This window comes from Sapajus apella, unplaced genomic scaffold (genome assembly GCF_009761245.1).
Source record: "Sapajus apella isolate SASKATOON/1434 unplaced genomic scaffold, GSC_monkey_1.0 scaffold30, whole genome shotgun sequence".
Classification (NCBI taxonomy): Eukaryota; Metazoa; Chordata; class Mammalia; order Primates; family Cebidae; genus Sapajus; species Sapajus apella.
In genome coordinates, this window is record NW_022436970.1 from 12,189,573 (window position 1) to 12,210,259 (window position 20,687).

General features: G+C 31.0%; 1 protein-coding gene across 4 annotated transcripts in view; it reads right to left on the reverse strand.

Moving 5' to 3' along the window:
- Window positions 1-20,687, reverse strand: part of CDH19 (cadherin 19) — a 95,978-nt gene that overhangs the window by 55,506 nt on the left and 19,785 nt on the right. For all 4 annotated transcript variants that reach the window (XR_004273599.1, XM_032293707.1, XM_032293706.1 and 1 more), the window contains exons 2-3: window positions 13,081-13,382; window positions 9,297-9,591 (exon numbers count right to left, since the gene is read on the reverse strand). Coding sequence is in view for 3 of the 4 variants with exons in the window: in XM_032293707.1 (XP_032149598.1) it covers window positions 9,297-9,591; window positions 13,081-13,275 (490 nt within the window). In the remaining variant the exon portion in view is untranslated. The remainder of the gene's footprint in view (window positions 1-9,296; window positions 9,592-13,080; window positions 13,383-20,687) is intronic.

Genomic DNA, 20,687 nt, shown 5'->3' on the forward strand with positions numbered 1-20,687 from the left:
TATTATGGCTACGATCATACACAAGAGCCACTGTTTATACAGGCCATGTCTGTAACCTCATGAAACGGTTTTAAAATTTTATTTCCACGGAAAATATATTTTAATTTTTATGTAAAGAAGAAAAATAAAAAATACATTAGGCCTATAAAGTACATCTATAAATCAACTTCCATTTTCAACAAAAACTTTTTAAATGGATAAAAGAAAACTTTCTGAATCTGATAATGAATGCTTTTAAGCCTTGACAGTAATTATATTTAATTGTGACGTGTTAAAACTTTTCCTCTGAAATAATAAAAAAAAATGTTTTTCTGTCACTATTTTTTTTCAGCACTGTACTAAACTACCTAGACAATGAAATAAGGCAGTACCATGCATTTATAATGCATTTATAGACAAGTAGACAGATAAATATTGGAAAAGAATAAATAAATAATTTTATTTAAAGTCAATAATATTTTTACTGGAAAATCAAATGAAATATGTATATAGTTACAGAAACATATTGAATTCATACATTCAACAACTCAGCAGAAACACAAATGCTATATAAAAATGCATTTTTTATACCAGAATACATATACGTATATACATTCATGAAACGTATTTTAGTTAAATGTATAATATATATGAAAAGAAATAAAAATATTCAGGAATACCTAAACAAAAATTGTAACTCCTGCAAAGCAATTAAACCAATGAGACAAGTAAATAGATGAAAATACTGAATTTAGGAATTAGATGACTACTTAAAAATAAAAAGATACACAGTTTAAAAGTTATCTCAGTTAAAATCCTAGTAGATTGTATAAATGATTTGCTTGAAAAGACAGTTTTAAAATCAATAAAATGTATATCAGAAAACAAGGCCCAAGCATGGCCAAGGCATTTTTTGTTTGTTTGTTTGGTTGGTTTTTGTTTTTGTTTTTTTCAGATGGAGTCTCGCTCTGTCAGCCAGACTGGAATGCAATGGCATGATCTCTGCTCACTGCAACCTCTACAAGGCAATGTTGTTGAAGAAGAATACCTATAAAAGTTGCACCAATAAGGAGCAAAGGCCTAGGATAAAACTACAGCAGTTAAGAAAATAATATTTGCTCTGGAGCAATAAATAGCTAGTAGAACCAACTAGAGAATCAGAGATAAGATTATGCAAATACAGGGAACCTCTTCATGAGAAGGTGGCAGAGCTGATAATTAGGGAAACTTTTCAGTAAATCTGCAGGGTCAGTTGGATGTCTTCATTTATCTGTCCATCTATCTAACACATATTTAGTGATCCACAATTTAGCACCTGCTCTACGTCATTCGCAAATATCAGTTTAAAGCAGATTGTAGATCCAAATGTGAAAGGTGAATAATAAGAAAAATAAGAATATAAATATTAGAATAATAAAACTTTCAGAAAAAAGGAAAATAAAGGGGAAAAAGCAAAAATTTCTTAATCAGGGCATATATATGGATATAATATTTACGGAAAACATAGAGTACTCCTTGTGAGTTTTATATTTATCTCAATGTCAAAATCTCTTTTTTGGTTTGTTGAACATATTTTTTGTTACTCTTCCCTGGATTGGTTACTCTTACTCTACCGAAGTGGCATTGAATAGAGTAGCATATTTAGGGATGTATTGTCTGATAAAAACATGAAGCATGGTACAGGTCATATATATCTAACCTCTTTAGTCTCTCTTCATTTATTTGATGAACATTTTATTCTGATAGCATTAATACTTGCAATGTGGATCTTACTACATTAGTGAATCAAAAACAAATTCTCATTATACTATAAATACTTATTCCTGAAAGAAGACAAATAATGTATGTGCACATTAATAAAACCTTTTATAGAGAAGATTTTTAACATTATATATAGCACCAGAAGAATATGTATTTACATCATTTAATGAGTTTATCTTAGTTTATTTTATCATACAGTGCCTTGGGTTATCGCTTGTCCTCCTTCAGATTTAGCTATGTGTTAAGAGAAGTCTATTTATTGCTCATTTGTCTGACATGCTGTTTCTCACACTCCATGGAAGAAGCTATGAGTACAAAGCAAATGTTTGACAAATTTACTCTGACTTATTTTAATGCATGTAATAATAGTCATTTTGAAAACAGAAAATCCAGGGCAAATGATTCTAGGACTCGATGACAGAAAAATAGAAGTAAAGCAGGACTATATTGGGTAAAACTGAAGATCTGATCACTCACTCTACCTTAAGACAACAGTGACAATGTAAAGTGACCACCAGAATAACATACAAAATCAAAATAATCCAGCATGAATATGTGTACATTGAATTCTTGCACCCTTAAATCCTATTATTCCCCCCAATACACCTTTCCGAAATCAGAATTGGGTGACAACCAATTGATGGCAACTCTGAAAAGTTTAAATCAAAAGATCCTTGAAATCAAATTAAAGAGGAATGCAAACAGAGAATGAGAAAATGCTTTTTGTGGGGAAAGAAGGGTCCAAAGTTCAGCATGCATCCCTGAGTAGGGTCATTGTGACTGGATCAGAGATGGCAGTGGTATTTGGAAATGCAAAGAATCAAAATGACTGTACTCTTGCATCCTAAAGAGCCTTTTAAGTCAGTTTGTATCCATCCTAAGTGAACAAAAGTGTAACTTAGAAAAACATATTCTCTTAGAATCATATTGTAATTAGAGTAACTTATCAGTTCACTTATCCTAATAATAGACATACAAATATAACAATTAATATAATAATCCTGGGCTCCATTATTGTGTAGATAGTTGACATTGTTTGCCTGTATTACTCTGGAGAGACTTTTCATGAGTGCAAATTTAAAATATTGGTTCTGGCTTTCTAGCTAGTTTCTGAAACTTGGCAACTTTTCATTGCAAAAGGTCTTTATAAAAATAAGTTTAACAAAATATTTGACTTTGCTTATTTTACCAGTCACATTCTTTGCAGAAATTTATTGTAACAAAAGACAGTGGTCCTTAACCTTTTTGGCACCGGGGACAAGTTCCGTAGAAGAAAATTTTTCCATGGTCAGAGTGAGGAATGGGTATGGGGATGGTTTGGGGATGATTAAAGTGCATTACCTTTATTGTGCCCTTTATCTCTACTATTACTACATCGTAATATGTAATAAAATAACTACACAACTCACCATAATGAGGAATCAGTGGGAGCCCTGAGCTTGGTTTCCTGCAACTAGATAGTCCTACCTGGGGGTGATGGGAAACTGACAGATCATCAAACATTAGATTTTCATTAAGAAAAGGCAGCCTAGATTCCTCACAAGTGCAGTTCACAATAGGGTTCACACTCCTATGAGAATCTAATGCCATTGCTATCTGACAGGAGGTGGAGATGCTAATGCAAGCCATGAAGAGTGGGTATAAATACAAATGAGGCTTAGCCCTTTTGCCTGCTGCTCACCTCCTGCTGTGCAGCCCGTTTCTAAGAGGCCATGGACAAGTACTAGTCCATGGCCTGGTTGATGAGGACCCGTGTCATTAATGACAAAGGATGTAAACTTGCACCAAGTGTTTGAAAGGATAATCTTAGGTTAGTAGTCTCTGGAAATTGCATTTACTGATATATTTTTCATTTTTATGACAGAAAATTTTAGTGCAAAAATAGTATTTTAATAGAAGATAAAATATTTGTGTGTGTGAAATGAAGCATTCTTGTAATGTTTAAAGGTGCAAACTTGTATAAAACTACATAGAAATTTTGAAAATTGAGAGCATTAATGACAGCATCAGTAATAATTTCTCCAAACATCAGCTCTATTCTGACATCACTGAGTAAAACCTGATGTAAAGATAGTATAACTCTGTCTCTGTTGAGTTATGTGAATTTTATTATTAACCAGGAGTTTTGCAGAGGTCTGAACGATTCTCATGCAGATGTTTAACATGACTAACAAGACTTTATTAAATGATGTCCTCTGCTATGTCACATAGAATGCTTTATCCACTGGTGATTATGGGAGGCATCTAAACATAAAAACATAAAAAGTGATAAATTTTAATGTGTGGACTAATTTAGATATTATGTAGGCAATAGAGAAGTTAGGAACCTGTGGCAAGGGCATTTCATAATTAAAGTCTACCTTTATCATGGCATACTAAAGTACAAGTGCCACAGTATAGCACAGTGTTTGAATGCCAAGATTTCAGCTGTAGATTTCAGAATGACATTTACTTTAATATATTATATTTTATTGGTTTTGAATTCAATAGTAAGAAGATTAACTTTTTTTCATAGAATGGAGATATACATTTAATGGAAAAGCTCTTTCGGTTTTAGTACAAGCATACTTTGATTAATCTGAAACACATGTATTGAGATGTTGAATTATATAATTGTCAACTTTAAAGCAATACAGATTAAATAATATTATATTGACCCACATTCTACATCTGTAATTTCTGCAACAATAAAACAGATATAAGACGAATGAGGTGATTGAATGATCAAATGCATGATGTAATGGTTTTATAGGTGTATCTGCTCACTCTTTCTCATTGGGAACTTATTTTATTAGTAAGAGGATAATTATTTTTCTACAAGTACTGACTGATCCATTCTTACTGCATTTATACTTGAGCTGCAATTACTCTACAACCTAAAATCTCAAAGTGAAACTGAGGAAACAGATAATATTTTCCCACTTGTCATCTTAACTGGGCAAAGCATTCTTCAATTTTCTTGTTTTTCTGTCCATAGTCACCTAAAAACTAGGTCATTTTTATTATTTTGTCCTGTATTTTTGACACCTCTACTTTTTATAATCTGAGATAACAGAATTTAAGTGAAACAATTTAGACTGTGTTTAAGAAATCAAACAATAGTATATTTAGAGGAATAAGAAGAGAAATTCATCCCAGTCTCAATCATTTTCAACTCATGTGCCCAAAGTCATGATATTTATAGAATTTAATTTTCAAATATAATAAATTTTAAAAATTAATAATTTTTAATTTTCCTGAGAATTAAATTAAATTTGTATAGATTTTACATACAATGATTAAAGTTAATTTAATATTTCTATAAAAGCTCTGCTTTATGACATATTGTGCCATATTGATGACGATTAAATTTTATATATACTTTACCAAAAAATGCATATTAAAGTGTTGTTTAATAATTACGGAGATTATTGTAACCTACTACATTTAAATTTAAAATCTGAAATGCTGTAATAAACTTCCTTGACTAGTAAGGTAAACAGAGTTTTACTCATCAGTTTTCCCCATTCATTTTCAAAAGCATCCGGTTGGTTGAAAATTTAATAAAATGATCAATAAGTGTAAGGAATGTTGGACACTGGTTAATATTAAAAATGATGCACCCAGTGACTGCAGCTATGAAAAATTTGGTGAAGGATATTTATTTGGAAAAACTCCAAAGAGAGTGGATAGAGTCTTTTTACTAGACAATATATTCACCTTGCTTTTACTAGGTAGGAAATATGTGAAACTAAATTTTAAAGAAATCAGGTTTAAATTATTTTCCTTTTACATTTGTACATACACAAACATATAAATAAAGTGTATTAACACTAATGATCATTCTTAATGTGTACAACATCAACATTTATTTCTTATGGTTGTTTTCCACATAACGTGACTTGTTAAAACACATTTCACTTTTAGCAGGATTTTGTTCTGACTTGCAGAAGATAAGTTACCCAACTCTGCTTGGGCTTAATTACTTATTAAGTAGCATACTACATGTATTTTAAATGCCCCTTCTTTTTTTGACATTATAAGGTTTTAGGTAAAACTATCAACTGTTATTGAAAAGGAAAATCATATATGTGATAGCCTGGGTATTCAGATATAATTTCAGAATGATTTCCCTGAATTTCACATCTCCTGATATCTTCTATCTATATCCTAAACGACTCTAATCACTTATGTAGCATTTTTGTCCACCATGCACCCATTCATTTATTTATTCAATCATTCCAAACCTCAGTCTCTCTGTGACTCCTGGTCTAATAAATCTTATGTTTTTGTATGGAAGAAAAATAATAACTTTACAAATTCAAAGTGACAATTGGGAAAACATAATGTTTTATCTCAATTCTACTTGAATGCTCTAGTTTGAAAGTAATTGCATTTCAAATATAAATGCAGCCAGTAAAAATCCCATCATTACTTATAAATAAATTTGTGTTTAATAAGCAACAAGTTGTTAATAATTTTCTTGGTTTTATCTCATGACATAATGAAATGTGGATTCCTTTCAGTAATTTAAACCAAATTCTGAGTTCAAGTGCAGATTCAGGCAGTTCACTTTAATACAAAAGAAATATATGTAAGAAAAAGAAACAGTAAAATGTTTGTAATAGTTGTTCCTTAAAGAATGAAGTAGCTGGCTAGGAAATTTGGAAGTAAGGTCAATATTCAAAAATTCAAATGTCTGTGGATATGAAGGATGATGAAGAATTAAAGTTATATTTAGGTAATATAATCCACAGTATGCATTAATTTAGTATTGAGATTGAGGAAAAAAAAGAAATAACATAAAATTTTATTACTTGATTTATTTACATCACTGTCAAAAATGCCGGAATGCTTCGGAAGGAAACCATTACTAGAAAGTTGACAAAGCAATAGAAATATTCATCGATTTCCATATTATACAACATTTCTAATAGCAACTCACCATCACTCAGTTGGCTTCTCCCTCTCATGGAAAGGCATATAAAGTGCTCATTGGTTTTTGAATGATTTCATACAAAGTTTAACTGGCATTGACACAGTAGGTATTGATTATACAAATCGAAAAGATAATTTGTACATATATCTCACATTCAAATGCACAAAGGATTTGTGATGACCAGATATTACATACACTAAACCATGTTTTCCAGTTTCTCTGAACATCTACAGTGGAGCTGCACTGATACCATGATACCAATAATTCTCTCGTAGGCTCACTACTCAGCTCTATAAAATGCTGTTTTGTACCTCCTCTTCTCTAAAATTTTACCCATGTGCTGTCAATTACTGCCTTTGTATTATGCTTCTGATAAAATAGAAATATTTTACTTATGACCGTTGGTCTATTTTATCAGTCACTGATAAAATAGAAACATTTATTAACTGATTTGTTATGAACAAATATGTTAATCTATAATCTGTCCCTTCTATAAGTACAATGGATTTCATGACCCTTTCTTTCTGTCTTTTTTAAGCATAGTTTTATAAAAGTTATATCCCTTTTATTTTGCTTGAAAAATATTCTCTGGGATCATTTCCTATAGTATATAACTGTACTGTTCAGTTTCCTTTCTTAAAAAGCAATTGAATCGTTGTAAACAAGCAAAACATCCTCTCGACCTTCATCTTTTTCTGCCTAGTGTCTCACATCTCATTTTCTCCCTATAACGTAACACCTTTTAGACTTGGCTTAATTCATTGTTACTTCCTCTTATTTTTCCTTTTATGCCATACAATAGTCTTCAGCAAACTGCACGAATTTAAATGACACAAATTAAACCACTGTACTTATCAAAAAAAACAGGGATCTTCAACCTACCAAATCAAAAGTCACCACTCTGTCTTAATCTTAGCCTCACAGCAGCATCCCACACGGTTGAGGGAATCTCTTCTTTTGGAACATATTTCCTCATATCTTTCTCCTCTTCCTACAACACTTGCCAATCCCACTCATTCTAATTTGCCAGCCGACTGCTTTTTGCTTAACAGTCAAGTCAGCCTGGATGCTTTTCTCTTCTCCAGCTGCATTCTCTGCCAAAAGGATCTCATTCACTGTTGTGCCTGAGATATATTCTATGTATCGATGACTCCCATATTGATTCATGCAGTCATAAGCACTCTGCTATGGAACTTTTTTTTCCTAGAATGTGGTATGCATGGGCTGTGTGTATCGTTCACCTCAAATATCACTTCCTAAAATGTCCTGTTTCCTCCAGACAGTTAATAATCACCATACCTCACCCATGCATAACACTTTTATAATATACATTATCATATGTTACCTCCTTTAATTAAAAATAATTTTTCTTTTTGTATATGCTTCATATTAGCAGGTAACTTTATCTCCTTTACAATTCTATCTATAGTTTCAAAGGAAGATTCCTTGCAAATGTTAAGATCATAATATATGCTTGTTAAAGAATAAGAAGGAGGCAGAGGAAGAAATGGAAGAAGCAGAGAGAGGAAGGAGGAAGAGAGGGAATAAGGAGAGAGAGGAGAGGGCAGCAGGGGAAAGGAGGAGAGGCAGGAGGAGGAGAGCAAGGGAGGAGGAAGACAAACTGTTTCCTCACCTAGCTACCAAAATAGAGTAATTTAAAGTGCTATTTACATCTAACAATAATGTGTCTTGATATACATTATACAGGCAAATTTGTTTCTGCTGTATTTAAAGACCTAAGATGTTCTAAACAATGTAGAACTACATCTTTAAATTCCTACCTAGAATGTTAAAAAATAAACAATCAGGAAATAATATGATAGAATATGCATTTGTAGAATCATTTTCTAGTGAATGAATTAATGAGGTAAAGTAGTTATAAGCATATTACCATAGTTTAAAATAACTTATCAAATCACATTTCTTTGTCACTGTTAAATAAATTTTTGATTTAAGCTTTATGGTATATTGGGCTATGAAAATGTTTTGAGTGAATGATTAAGATAAATTTTGCATAATCACAATTTCCCCTTTACTGGAAAGACATTTGTTATTTCCAGGACACTTAATTCTTATATCTTATGGAAACCGTTCTCTCCTAAATGTATTATATGTAAAATATCAGCAACAACAGCATTGGGTTTTGAAAAGGATCTTCAAGTAAATACAGCCACACACAGGTGTTCAGCCACTTGGTTTTGTCTTAGTGGTTTTGATGTATACAGTAGTGTCTAATAAATTTTCTTTTCATATTTCAATATGCATATCTTGTGGGATTATCTTATTTGCTTTTATGAGATACAAAAACATATTTTGTTTTTAAAAAATTCTTGTAATTAAGAATCTAGTAAATGAACAGGACAAATAATATTAAAAATTGCTCAAATAAACATGTCTAAACTTATTTTATTGCTGTGAAGACTGTGATGGCATTTTAGTAACATAAATAATTTTTATGTAGTCCTTTTTTTTCAAAATTTGATGCATAGTCTAATTTTTCAAATATTTTACTTAAACACATTTGGGGAAGGAAGTTCTAATATAGAATTTTAAATCATCTACTTCGAAAACATATCCTTGAAATTTTAAACCTGCTTTCATTGTTAATATATCTTTAATGTAAAGTAATATGCAATACCTTCTGGAGACATCTCTGGTACACTGGCCTCATAAGGTTCATCTAGGAATTTTGGTTCATTGTCATTGATATCCAAAACTTTGATGACAAACTCAGACTCAGGTTCCACAGCCCTTCCAGTAGTGATGTCTATTACCTGGGCTCTTAAGGTGTAGAGGGATCGCTCCTCTCTATCAAGCTTCTGTATGGCATATATGTCACCTGTTCTTTCATCAATGACAAAAGTACTTCCAGCTCCAGCTCCCACAAGCTTGTACTGGAAAGAATTGTTTCCATTGTCCAAATCAGATCTGAGCTGCAAATGGAAAGAGGGATAATTTAATTTTCAAACATCTGAATTAGACAAATCAAATTTAAGAATTTTCTTCTTTTTTTTCCCCATTTATTTATTTTATTGCATTTTAGGTTTTGGGGTACATGTGAAGAACATGCAAAATTGTTGCATAGGAACACACGTGGCAGTGTGATTTGCTGCCTTCCTCCTCATCACCTACCTCTGGCATTTCTCCCCTTACTATCTCTCCCCAGCTTCCCACCCCCCACCGTCCCTCCCCTATTCCCCCCCAACAGAAAAAAAAAAAAAAAAAAAAAGAATTTTCTTCTTATGTATGTTAATTCTTCCCCAAGTTAATGATTTAATATTATTTCCATATTACATTAAATGAGGTAAAATATTAACATTAAGATTAAAATCTATCACCAAGAAGAGGGAAGAGTAAATATTTGGTGTAAAAAACTATACAATTTTTATTATTCTAAACAAAAACAATAATAATTAAATAAAACTTCTTTTTTAAGTTATGCACAACATAGTTGGTTCGATTTTTGACTTACAATTAAATTCTTAATCACTAAAACTACACTCTCAAATATTTATACTACATTGGGACCTAGGGACAGATAGAAAGATAATTTAATGACATTTAAACAGCAATGTTTTGTCACTTGACTAGAAATACACAAAAACAAGAAAATATTAGGATGAAAATTAGGGTTTATAAAGATAAAAATTAGGGTTCATTAGTATTTATTACATGTCATAAAATCTATAAATTGCTTTAATTAGTGTTCTCAAATAATTCTCATATTAATATAATGAAATGCATATTATTGATATGATCAGTCTTCCTACAGAGAAGAAAAGTGAGATTTTGTTTTACAAACTTTTTTGTAGTCACATGGTCTTTTGTAGATTTAGGATTTATGCCATGAGTTTATCAAATTTTCTATGAGGCTGTCAAATTTTAGATTCTCCCCTGACAACAACAATGGTCTTTAGCCCTTGGGTTTTAGCCAGAAAGTATAAAACTTCTTCTCAATATATTCTACCTAATTCTCAAATATACACTTTCAGCCTGTGCTCACATTTTCATATTTTCAAAAGCAACATAAATTTGTTCATCATTCATACTGTTGAGGTATTACTTAGAATTTTGAATTTATCTGTAACAGAAAACAAGTCTAATTTTGATACAATTGATCACATAGCTTTTCATATCTAAATTATTTGTACCTAAGAGAAGTATGTCATGATTCTCTAATCATTGTGAATCCACATTTTCTTGATTCACCATTTATGAAAATGCTCTTATTCAAAGTACGAGTTCTTCTGAAAATTTACAAAGATAACCATGAAATACAGTTGTAAGCAAATTCATATTTTTTTCTGATGGCTCAAGTTATAATTTATTATTCTGGATAAATTAATACACTTTCTATGTGGTTGTGGAGAAAATCTAAAGGTAATAGTAACTAATTTAGCATTTTAATAATGTGCTGAATATAAATGCTATGTAATGGAACAAATCGAGAAAAATAACATCCAAATTATCTTCCTGCTAATACTTCTTTTACTTTGATAATTCTTAATTACTCATAAAAAATTATTTATTCAATGATGTAAGAAATTGAGGAAAATAAATATACAGTCAAGTCAATATATCAAGTGAGCAATGTATGGTTAATATTTTTAAAATAATATTTCATTGTTGTTTGATTAAATATTATAATTAAGATAAATTAAGTAATAAATAAATATATTGCAAGTATATGTACAGTGTAATTTTCAAAGACAAGTGAGCTTGACATTTTTAAGACCCAGATTTAAGGGAAGACAGAAATAAAAACGAAAAAAATTACTTGAACCCTTGCCTCTTAATGTGACAAAATGCATACGTTAAACCTATTTCAATCAAATGTCCTCTGATATTATGCAATTTTCTATACTTCTTTTCAAAAAATATTTTCCTAATTAGGCTGCTACTATCAATTTGCTAAACCAATATCACTTCAAATGTTCACTTAATTGTACTCCCCAATCTTAATCGTTTTTCAAACAAATGGATCAAAGAGAGAGTTATCTTGAAAACATCAGTTAAATTGTATCTTTACTAAATCTTTTTACAAGCACCTAAACATTCATTATTATTCTTTTTCAAATCAGTGATCTGCTTGTTTCTTAAGCCCAATGAGTTCGTGTAGCAGGAAAACATTTGTCAGAGTAGTTTCGCAAGTATTTTTGTAGAATGAAGAAATAGGCAAAACCAATCACTGTGCGAAAAGAGGTAAGCGAAGATTCATGTGGGGATAGATAACAATCTAGAAAATGTGACAGCCCCACAGGTTGCCTTTGTTCCAATTACACTGATGCACTTCCCTACAACACATTATTTACTAAAAGCCAACAGCTGATTGTAGCCTGTCACCCTTGCAGTGATGGAAGAGCATATGGTGCTCTGTGCAGTCCACTGTAAAGGTAGTAGAGACTCAGTTACGGAGTCCGCACTTAGCTGTGGACCTTGTTAGTGCCATCCGTGCATGCTATTTACTTTCAGTCAGAATAGAAAATAAAAAAGGATGAGAAACATTACTTGTAACAAGTGTGTGTGTGTGTGTGTGTATGTGTGTGTTTACAATACACCTTCCTACACATTTTGAAATACTTGCCTAAAATCCTAATCTAAGCCTTTAGTTGAATGTACTCATATATATTTGGCTGATAACATAGGTGAACTTCTATGGAATCCAGATACCATGCTAACACTGCAGCTCTCCTGAAAGGGCTAGAAAATGAGAGTTAATAAATTTTGAGTGTTTTACCCTTTGGGCCCAATTAAATTTTAGTGCCAGTTAATTAGCGGTTTAACGTATTTCAGTTCATTCATCTAGAGAAAAAGCCTTACGGAAAAGGACATGATATTGTAATTACCTTTGTTTAAAGAAAACGAAATAATAAAATACAAACCAAAAACATAAATAAGATGTATTTTGTCTTATTAAGGAATTATTCTTAAAATATATTCATTTAAGAAAGTGAACATAATTATTCCTTTTACTTTAACTTTACTAATCAATTGAAGTGTGTAGGCTCCTGAAGCTACTTAACTGTAAAAGAATGTGGTATTAATCTGCTTCATTAAAAATGAATGAGGGGTAAATCAACAGCTACTTAGCGTAACAGAAAATTGGGCTAAATACTGTTGGTAAATGATACTTGTCTCAGTGTAGTTGCTTTGAACCATTACCAAAAATAACACCATCAAATTTACAGATGTTGAAAATGAGGGATACTAAAGTGAAATTTAAAAACCAGAGCTATCCCTCTTCTAGATTTTAGTGGATGTTTTAGGTGCTTGCAAATCTGAAACAATTATTGATGCTAATGTTTGAAGTTTTTTAACGGTGTCACTGCCAAAATGTGGAACTCATCAAATCCCTAAACTTCTCCAACACATTTATTTACGTTGTTGTGCTATTTACTGTAACATTTTAAACAAGTAAGTACCCGGCCAATGTGATGACTAGTCGTATTCATTTCCTCTGGTACAAAAAATTGGTTCCACACCCAGCCACGCTTCATTCTTAAATGAGATCCCACTGGCTGCTCGACTTTCTTTGCTTGAGAGTTTTCTGTTGCTTTAAGACAAGGCCATAGGAGAGGAATTCCCAACATAAAAGGCAGCAGCAAACAACAATTCATTGTAATGACTCTTTTGATTCCTTACTCTTCAGAGGACACAGGATGTCACAAACAAAAATATTGCATTCTTTGATAATCTTTTTTGGTTCGGTGTATCTTCTGTATGCCTAAAACATCAGAAACAAAACAAGATTTGACATTTTCAAATAACATTTTTTCACATGATTACTAGACAGGTTACAACTTTTGCATCTGACAAAAATGGAATAAAAATATACATTTAATTTATCTCCCAATTAAGTTGGCTAATTATATTTTGTAGTTCAGCAATAATTTGATTAGAACAATTATAAATTTCCACTCAGGCACTGCTAGTTTTACACTGCAGCCATAAATCTGCCTGAAGGTTGAAAGATTGCTCTGGGAGTCTCCTTGATTGACAGCTGACATTGAGATAGACTTCCTTTTAACTTGACTTGCTTACTTTCCCCATTCTTTCTCGGTAAAACTCAAACTATCTTATTAAAGCAATAGTCAATCGGGGAGGAAAATGTCACATTGTTCCTTTTTTTATTTGATAGAGATAATATATCTTATCTAATTTCCCAAATTATGATATTTTATGTAGTAATTAGACAAATGGCAATTCAGCTTAAAACTGGGAATTCAATAATCAGTTATACTGATGCTATAAAACACTGAATAGAAAGCTTGTGCAAGGTATTTACTCTTTTAATTTCAAAGATATGGGGAAGAATTGTTTATCAGCTTAACAAAACAATAATCTTAAAGCAATAAATATAAAATTATAGTGCTTGGGTAAGAATGGCTGAATGTTTGCCATATGTAAGAACTATTTGAAATGTATCTTTTAGTATTTAAATATTAAAACAAAAATCTCTGCTTATTGAGTTTTACATTTAAAACTTTCTATTGACTTAAGGCTGTCTCTTCATGATTGGTAATTCTAATCCTTATATGTAACTGAGTAGTTTTGCATTTTCAACAACGACATTTGGCCAAATTCGATTTATTTATTTTTTTTGGCTTTCATGAAGAAAAATAATTTTGTGAGATTCACAACGGAGTTTAATATCATATAATTAACAGAAAAACCAGAGTCCATGTTAGGAATCTTTCTGCATGATTGTGTTTTGAATATTCTGCATGTATTTTTTAGTAACTCCTTAGAGATTGTTTAGGTCTTTGGCTTGTGTTAAGAAGAGTTGTTAAAGAAAAAACACCTAATTAAGAAACAACACAGGGATTCTGTGGTCCCTGTATGCTCGCTTTAAACAGATGTATTCTTTATTAAGTTACTTAACGAAGGTCATTGAAAAATTCAGCTGAGGTGTAAAATGTGAAATTTATCTTTATGTTAAGGATCTGAAATTCAGATAGATCTGCTCTTTAGATATTGCTAAAATATATTTTTTGATAGCTGATGAATAACAATATTTGGAACTGGTACAATTGTATCCATGAGAAAGATATTTTTTGTAAGTTTGACAAATTATCACCAACATTGATATAAAGTTCACCGGCCATGTTTCAGTGAATATAATTCTTGTTTATATTATGATATTTTGATACATATAAAGATATATCAAATAGTGTAATGAATACCTAGATATCATTACCCTGCTTCATTATTTACCAACACATGGTCAATATTGTATCATCTCTACACATGATTACTTTTTAATAGTAAAACAAATTTCAAATGTCATATTATTTTAACCATTCAAGACACACACACATACACACACACAAGCATAAATGCTTTGTATGTGGGTATACAGACTTTTAAAATAAAATTTAAATATATCCACACAATGCAGTTTTTTGATACATTTCTCAATTCTCATTTGGTCTACAGGTTTCCTCTCCATTTTTAATTTTCCTTTCCATTCATGTACTGAAGTATCAAGGTTATTTGTCCTATAGAATTTCACATAGTCTGAATCTTGCTCCTCCATATTTTTATAAATTTGTAGGGGCTTGATTAGATGTAATATAAAATATTCATAGTGGATTCCTATTGCCTGACATCTTTAGTAGACTAGGACACTAAAATATATGTTCAAAAAAACAGAGGAAAGGTTGAACATGTTAAGTAGAAGAATTAAAAATATAATAAAGATTAAACTTTTAGAGAATAATAACACAAAGTCTGTGATAAAATACACCACAAATGATTAATGGCATATTATTCATCACTGAGAAAAAACCAGTTAAATTGAAGACAGAAATATAAATCATCTGAAAAAAAAATAATGAGAAAAAGTTAAAAAATTTAAAATGAACAAACTATCATTGAGTTGTGAGACAATTTCAAACATCCACATTTGTGTGTAATTGCAGTTCCTAGAACCAATGAAATTTAGAAACTCATACATCCAAAATGTTTAACAAAACTTAAGCACAGATACTTAAAAATTATACCAAGGCACATCATGATTAAATTACTTAAAACCATTAATAAAGAAAAAATCTGAAAGGTAGTCAGAGAAAAGACATGTTATATATAGAATAATAAAGATAAAGTTGATAGCAGATGTCTCATCTCAAACAATGCATGCCAAATGACAATGCAGTGACATTTTTAAAGTATTGAAAATGAAAAGAAATCAATGCCAACTGAGAATTTCTCAACAAAAGACAAATGATTTTTGTAAAGAGATCAGCTGAACTGAAAGAGAGGAAACTGAGCTGTCAGGTATCGGAGTAGCTAATTCAAAGAACAAGTAAAAAATTAAAGAGGTAAGCCTTTAGTCACTTACTGCAGTGGTATAAGCAAAGGGCTAAAACCAAAGAAATTGTTACATCTTCTTTTTTCATTTCCTCCATGGAACAGCACTCTCACCGAATCAGAAGATTAGAACAGATACGTGGATTATCTCATTGTAGAGGTAATAGTACAAAAAACTATGTCATTTTTATGGTCTCTGGGGTCGGGGGAGTGCCAGGGGAGTGCTAAGAGTGAAAAAGTACTAAGTACATTTTCAGAGTGGGAGAGTGTCTTCAAGGTTCACCCACTTTGCTCAATAAGGACACTTCATCAGAGACGCTTGAGAAAGACCTGTGCCCAAGGCCACAGATGAAGAGGGAATAAAAACACTAGGGCTGGGAATGTAAATACAAGAAGAGCATGACCTAACAGAAAGACTCTGTCCTTGACTGAAGTTCCCTTGAATGCAATCCATTGGTTGTGCATCAAATCTGGTGTGACAGGAATGTTTTCGAAGTGAGTCTGTACTGCCAGGTCAAGTCTTTATAGTTGTCTATAGCCAGACCTGAAAAATCACAGTTTTTACCCCAAAGTCTCATTCCTAATCTTCAATAAAGGAAAGTGGGATGAAGATGCTTTCTGCTGTACAGCATCGGCACACAAGGGGAACTACAATACAATAAATGAATAAAGAACTCCTTCTAGAAGAAATAAAATAACAGTAGAAGGAAATCTGGATCTATGCAAATACAGAATCACCAGAAATGGAAGCTATATCAGTAAACAGAAAGACTCTTTGTAATTATAATATCATTAAAGGATAAACGGCTGTTAAAACAAAAATAATAACAAAGTATTGTGGGGCATATGTCATATACAGAGGTAAAATGTATGAAATTAATAGCACAAAGGTCAGAAATATGCTATTTTAAACTCCACAAACTATGTATAAAGTGGTATATCTTAAATTAGATTATAATAAGGATAGATATGCATACAATAAACCTAAAGCAACTACTAAAATACAGTAACAGTGTTAACTACATGCTACAAAATAGATAAAACTGAAGTCCAAAGAATACTCAATCAAAAGAAGAAATAAAAGGAAAAAGTGATCAAAAGACAGGTGAAAAAACATACAAGTAGCAAAGTGAAACACTTAATATTAATCATAACAATAATCAGTAAATATTAATGGGAGAAAAAACAAAGTAAGAGATAAAGATTATTAGATTGGATTTTTTAAAAGTCTCAACTGTATGACTTTAAAAATGACTTCAAATATAAAGGCACGGTAGGTAAGAATTTAAAGAATGAAAAACATATATCTTACTAACTCTAGTCAAAAGAAAGTTAAAACGGCTATAACAATATTCAATAATATAGATTTTGGAGCTAAGAATGTTAGCAGTGGTAATATCATTTTATAATTATAAATTTCATAATTATAAGTGAGAAACAACGTCATTTCATAATATAAAACAATATTATTTTTAATGAATTATGTCAATTCATTAACAGGACACAACTATTCTAAATTTTTATACACTTAATAACAGTACCTCAAAATAGATGAAATAAAACCTTATTGTATTACAAGAAGAAACAAATCGATTCTTTTCTATTCAACATTATACTGAAAATTCTAGCCAATGAAATAAGAAATGAGAAGCATCTAGATTAAAAAGATAAAAGCATGCTTATTTATACAAGGCATAATTACACATATTGAAAATCTTATTAAATTTATAAAAATACTGGTAAAATCAATAGGTAATTTTAGCAGGGTTGGATGATACAGGGTCAATATTAAAATCAATTATATTTCTATTTACTAGTAATGCATAATCAAAGTTCAAAATTTTGGGAGATAAATATAAAAAATTCAAATATTGGGAGATAAATTTAACAAAAATGTGCAATACCTCTATATTGAACACTATAAAATACTACTAAAAGGATTCAAGAAAAATCAATGTAATTTATTATGAAATTGGATCAGAAAACTCAAGTGGTTAAAATGTCAGTTATCTCCAAAGTGTTGTATAAACATGATTGAAATAAAATACGATTAAATAAAATTAAAACAGAAAATTAAATTCCCAATAGGTATTTTTATAAGGCTTACTTGCTAATTCTATAATTCTATATGCAAAAGCATGGGACTTAGAATAACTCAAAGAACATTTTAAAAGAAGAGGACATTTGGCAGACCATAGCATCTGACTTTAAGATATAATGCCTACAGTAATCATTACTGTAAAGTATTGGATCAACAGATAATTTAGTAGAACAAACCAGAAAGTACACAAATACACCGGCCTATATGAGATTAATTGATTTTTGAAAAAGTTCAAAAAGCAAATCAATGAAGAAATAACAGTCTTTCTACTAAAACACCGGAGTATTCACTTGAGAAGAAGATACTTTTATCCATACTTTATCGTGCACAAAGTCACAAAAAATGAGTACAACTTTAGATAAAATACTTGTAATTTCTTTGGCAAAAATTTCTTACAACAATTTCAAAACTACATTTGCTAAAAATTGATAAACTGGACCATATAAAATTGAGATAATCATTGTATCAGAGCCCATTGCTACTGGAAAGAATCCCACAGACAGTGTCTTAAAAATGATATACATTTATTGTCTTACAGTTCTATAGGTCAGATGTTTCAAATGAATTTCACTGGACTGAAACCAGGGTGTCAGAAAAGTCATGCATCCACCCAAGTCTCTAGAGGAGAATCTTTCTTTACATTTTCCAACTTCTCAAACTGTATTCCATTCTTTGGCTCATGTCCCTCTTCTAGACCAGCAGCATAGCATCTTCAAATTTCTGTCTTCACATTGGCTTCTCTTTGTTGTGTCAAACTTACCTCTGCTCCCTTTTATAATGACACAATTGCCTTTAATGTCCGCTTGGATAATCCAGGATAATCTCCCTATCTAAAGATCCTTAACTGACTCTCATGTTTATTTATGGAGATAACAGTCTTTGGTTTTAGGAATTAAGACTTTGATATCTCTGACAGCCATTATGTGGTCTGCCTCAGATGGGAAGTAAATAAGCAGGCAAGCCACAGCCTGAGCCAATATTTGTTAATTATATATATCTTGTATTCAGAATTTACAAGGACTTTCAAAACTTGGAAACAAAAATTCATCACAAAATTTTTTAAATAAACAAAACATTTGAACAGACATAGCACAAAGAGTCAACATATTGAGAAAGTGTGATATGTCTATGCAATGTTTTGATACTCAATAGTGAGAAGAAATGAACTACTGACACAATAACATCTCAAAATAATACTGAGTAAAATAAGCCTGCCAACAAATTCATATTTTATGTTTCCTTTTGCATCTAATTTTAGAAAATTTAAATCAATCACAGTGACTGAAATCAGACTAAGAACTGAGGAAAAATGGGGACAGGAGGAAGAGTAGGAAGGAACAATAATGAGGGGACATGAGGAGACTCTTGAGGGTAGAGATGGTTGTGCTCATTATCTGTATTGCGATGACAGTCTCCGAGGTAGAACTATGTCAAAAAATTAATTCAGTTTCAGTGTATGCAGATTATTGTGCCAATTATACTTGATTAATGTTGTTAAAAATCTTGACTTGTCAAAATCCAGAAAAATAAATTAGACAACTAACTGTGGAACAACAGATGATACATGCTTCTGATGTGTTATGATAATGACCTTTATAAAGAACATTACCTATAAAATATTTCACCAGAAAAAGTTGAAAGCCAATTTTCGAATTACAAAAAATTAACCTGTAATAAAAGAACAAAGTGTGACCAAAGGAAACAAACAATCCCAAATTGTGTCTTTCTACAGATTTGCTACCCAACAGTGTAATCTGTGAAATAGGAGCACATTACTACAAATGCCAAATCTTGAGCTTCTTCACAGGTACAGACTTTCAGTCTGCATTTTATCACACTACCCCGAAGGTCTGAATATACAACAAACTTTAAAAAGCATTGATCTACCAGAAAATTGATCTAGTTTATTTGACATGTCACTAGTTTGACAGAAAAAAAAAAGCAGTAGTGTAGGAAAGATATTGGTCTAGATTAAGAAAGATTTAAGATATACAAGAACTAGTGTAAAATGAGGGCATTGTTTGGGTCATGACTTTACAAAACTGTGCTTATATTTGCATTTTTATGGATTTATTAAATTTGAATCTGTATAAATTATAATACATACTAATTTAGAGATGAGCAATAGATAATCATGAGAATGTATTGCCAATTTTGTTTTTCATTGAATGTTTCCTTGTCGTTACATAAAAACATGCCCTATTTTTGGTCATGTATACTTGAAGCGTATTGGTATTAGAAATGACAGGATGTCTTGAGAAAAAGCATATTTTCTTTAAAATATCTCAGAAAAAATTTGGAGGATAGGCAAAACCATTGTGGCAAAATGATAATAATTGTGGAATTCAGGTCATGATTATTTGATATTTATTCTTTTATTATTTACTTACATTTAAAATATGCCTATTAAAATAACAAAATTATAAAGCAATGTTGTACTTTTAAATAAATATGTTAAATAAATACAAGTAACTACTTTAACACCAGCTACTGATGACAATGTACAGAAAGCAGAACTATACAACACTCATGAAATTTAAAATTTGGACACGATTTTGGAGAATAATTTGGCCAAAAGCAATAAATTTTACAATGTGTACATACAGTAGCAGTTATATT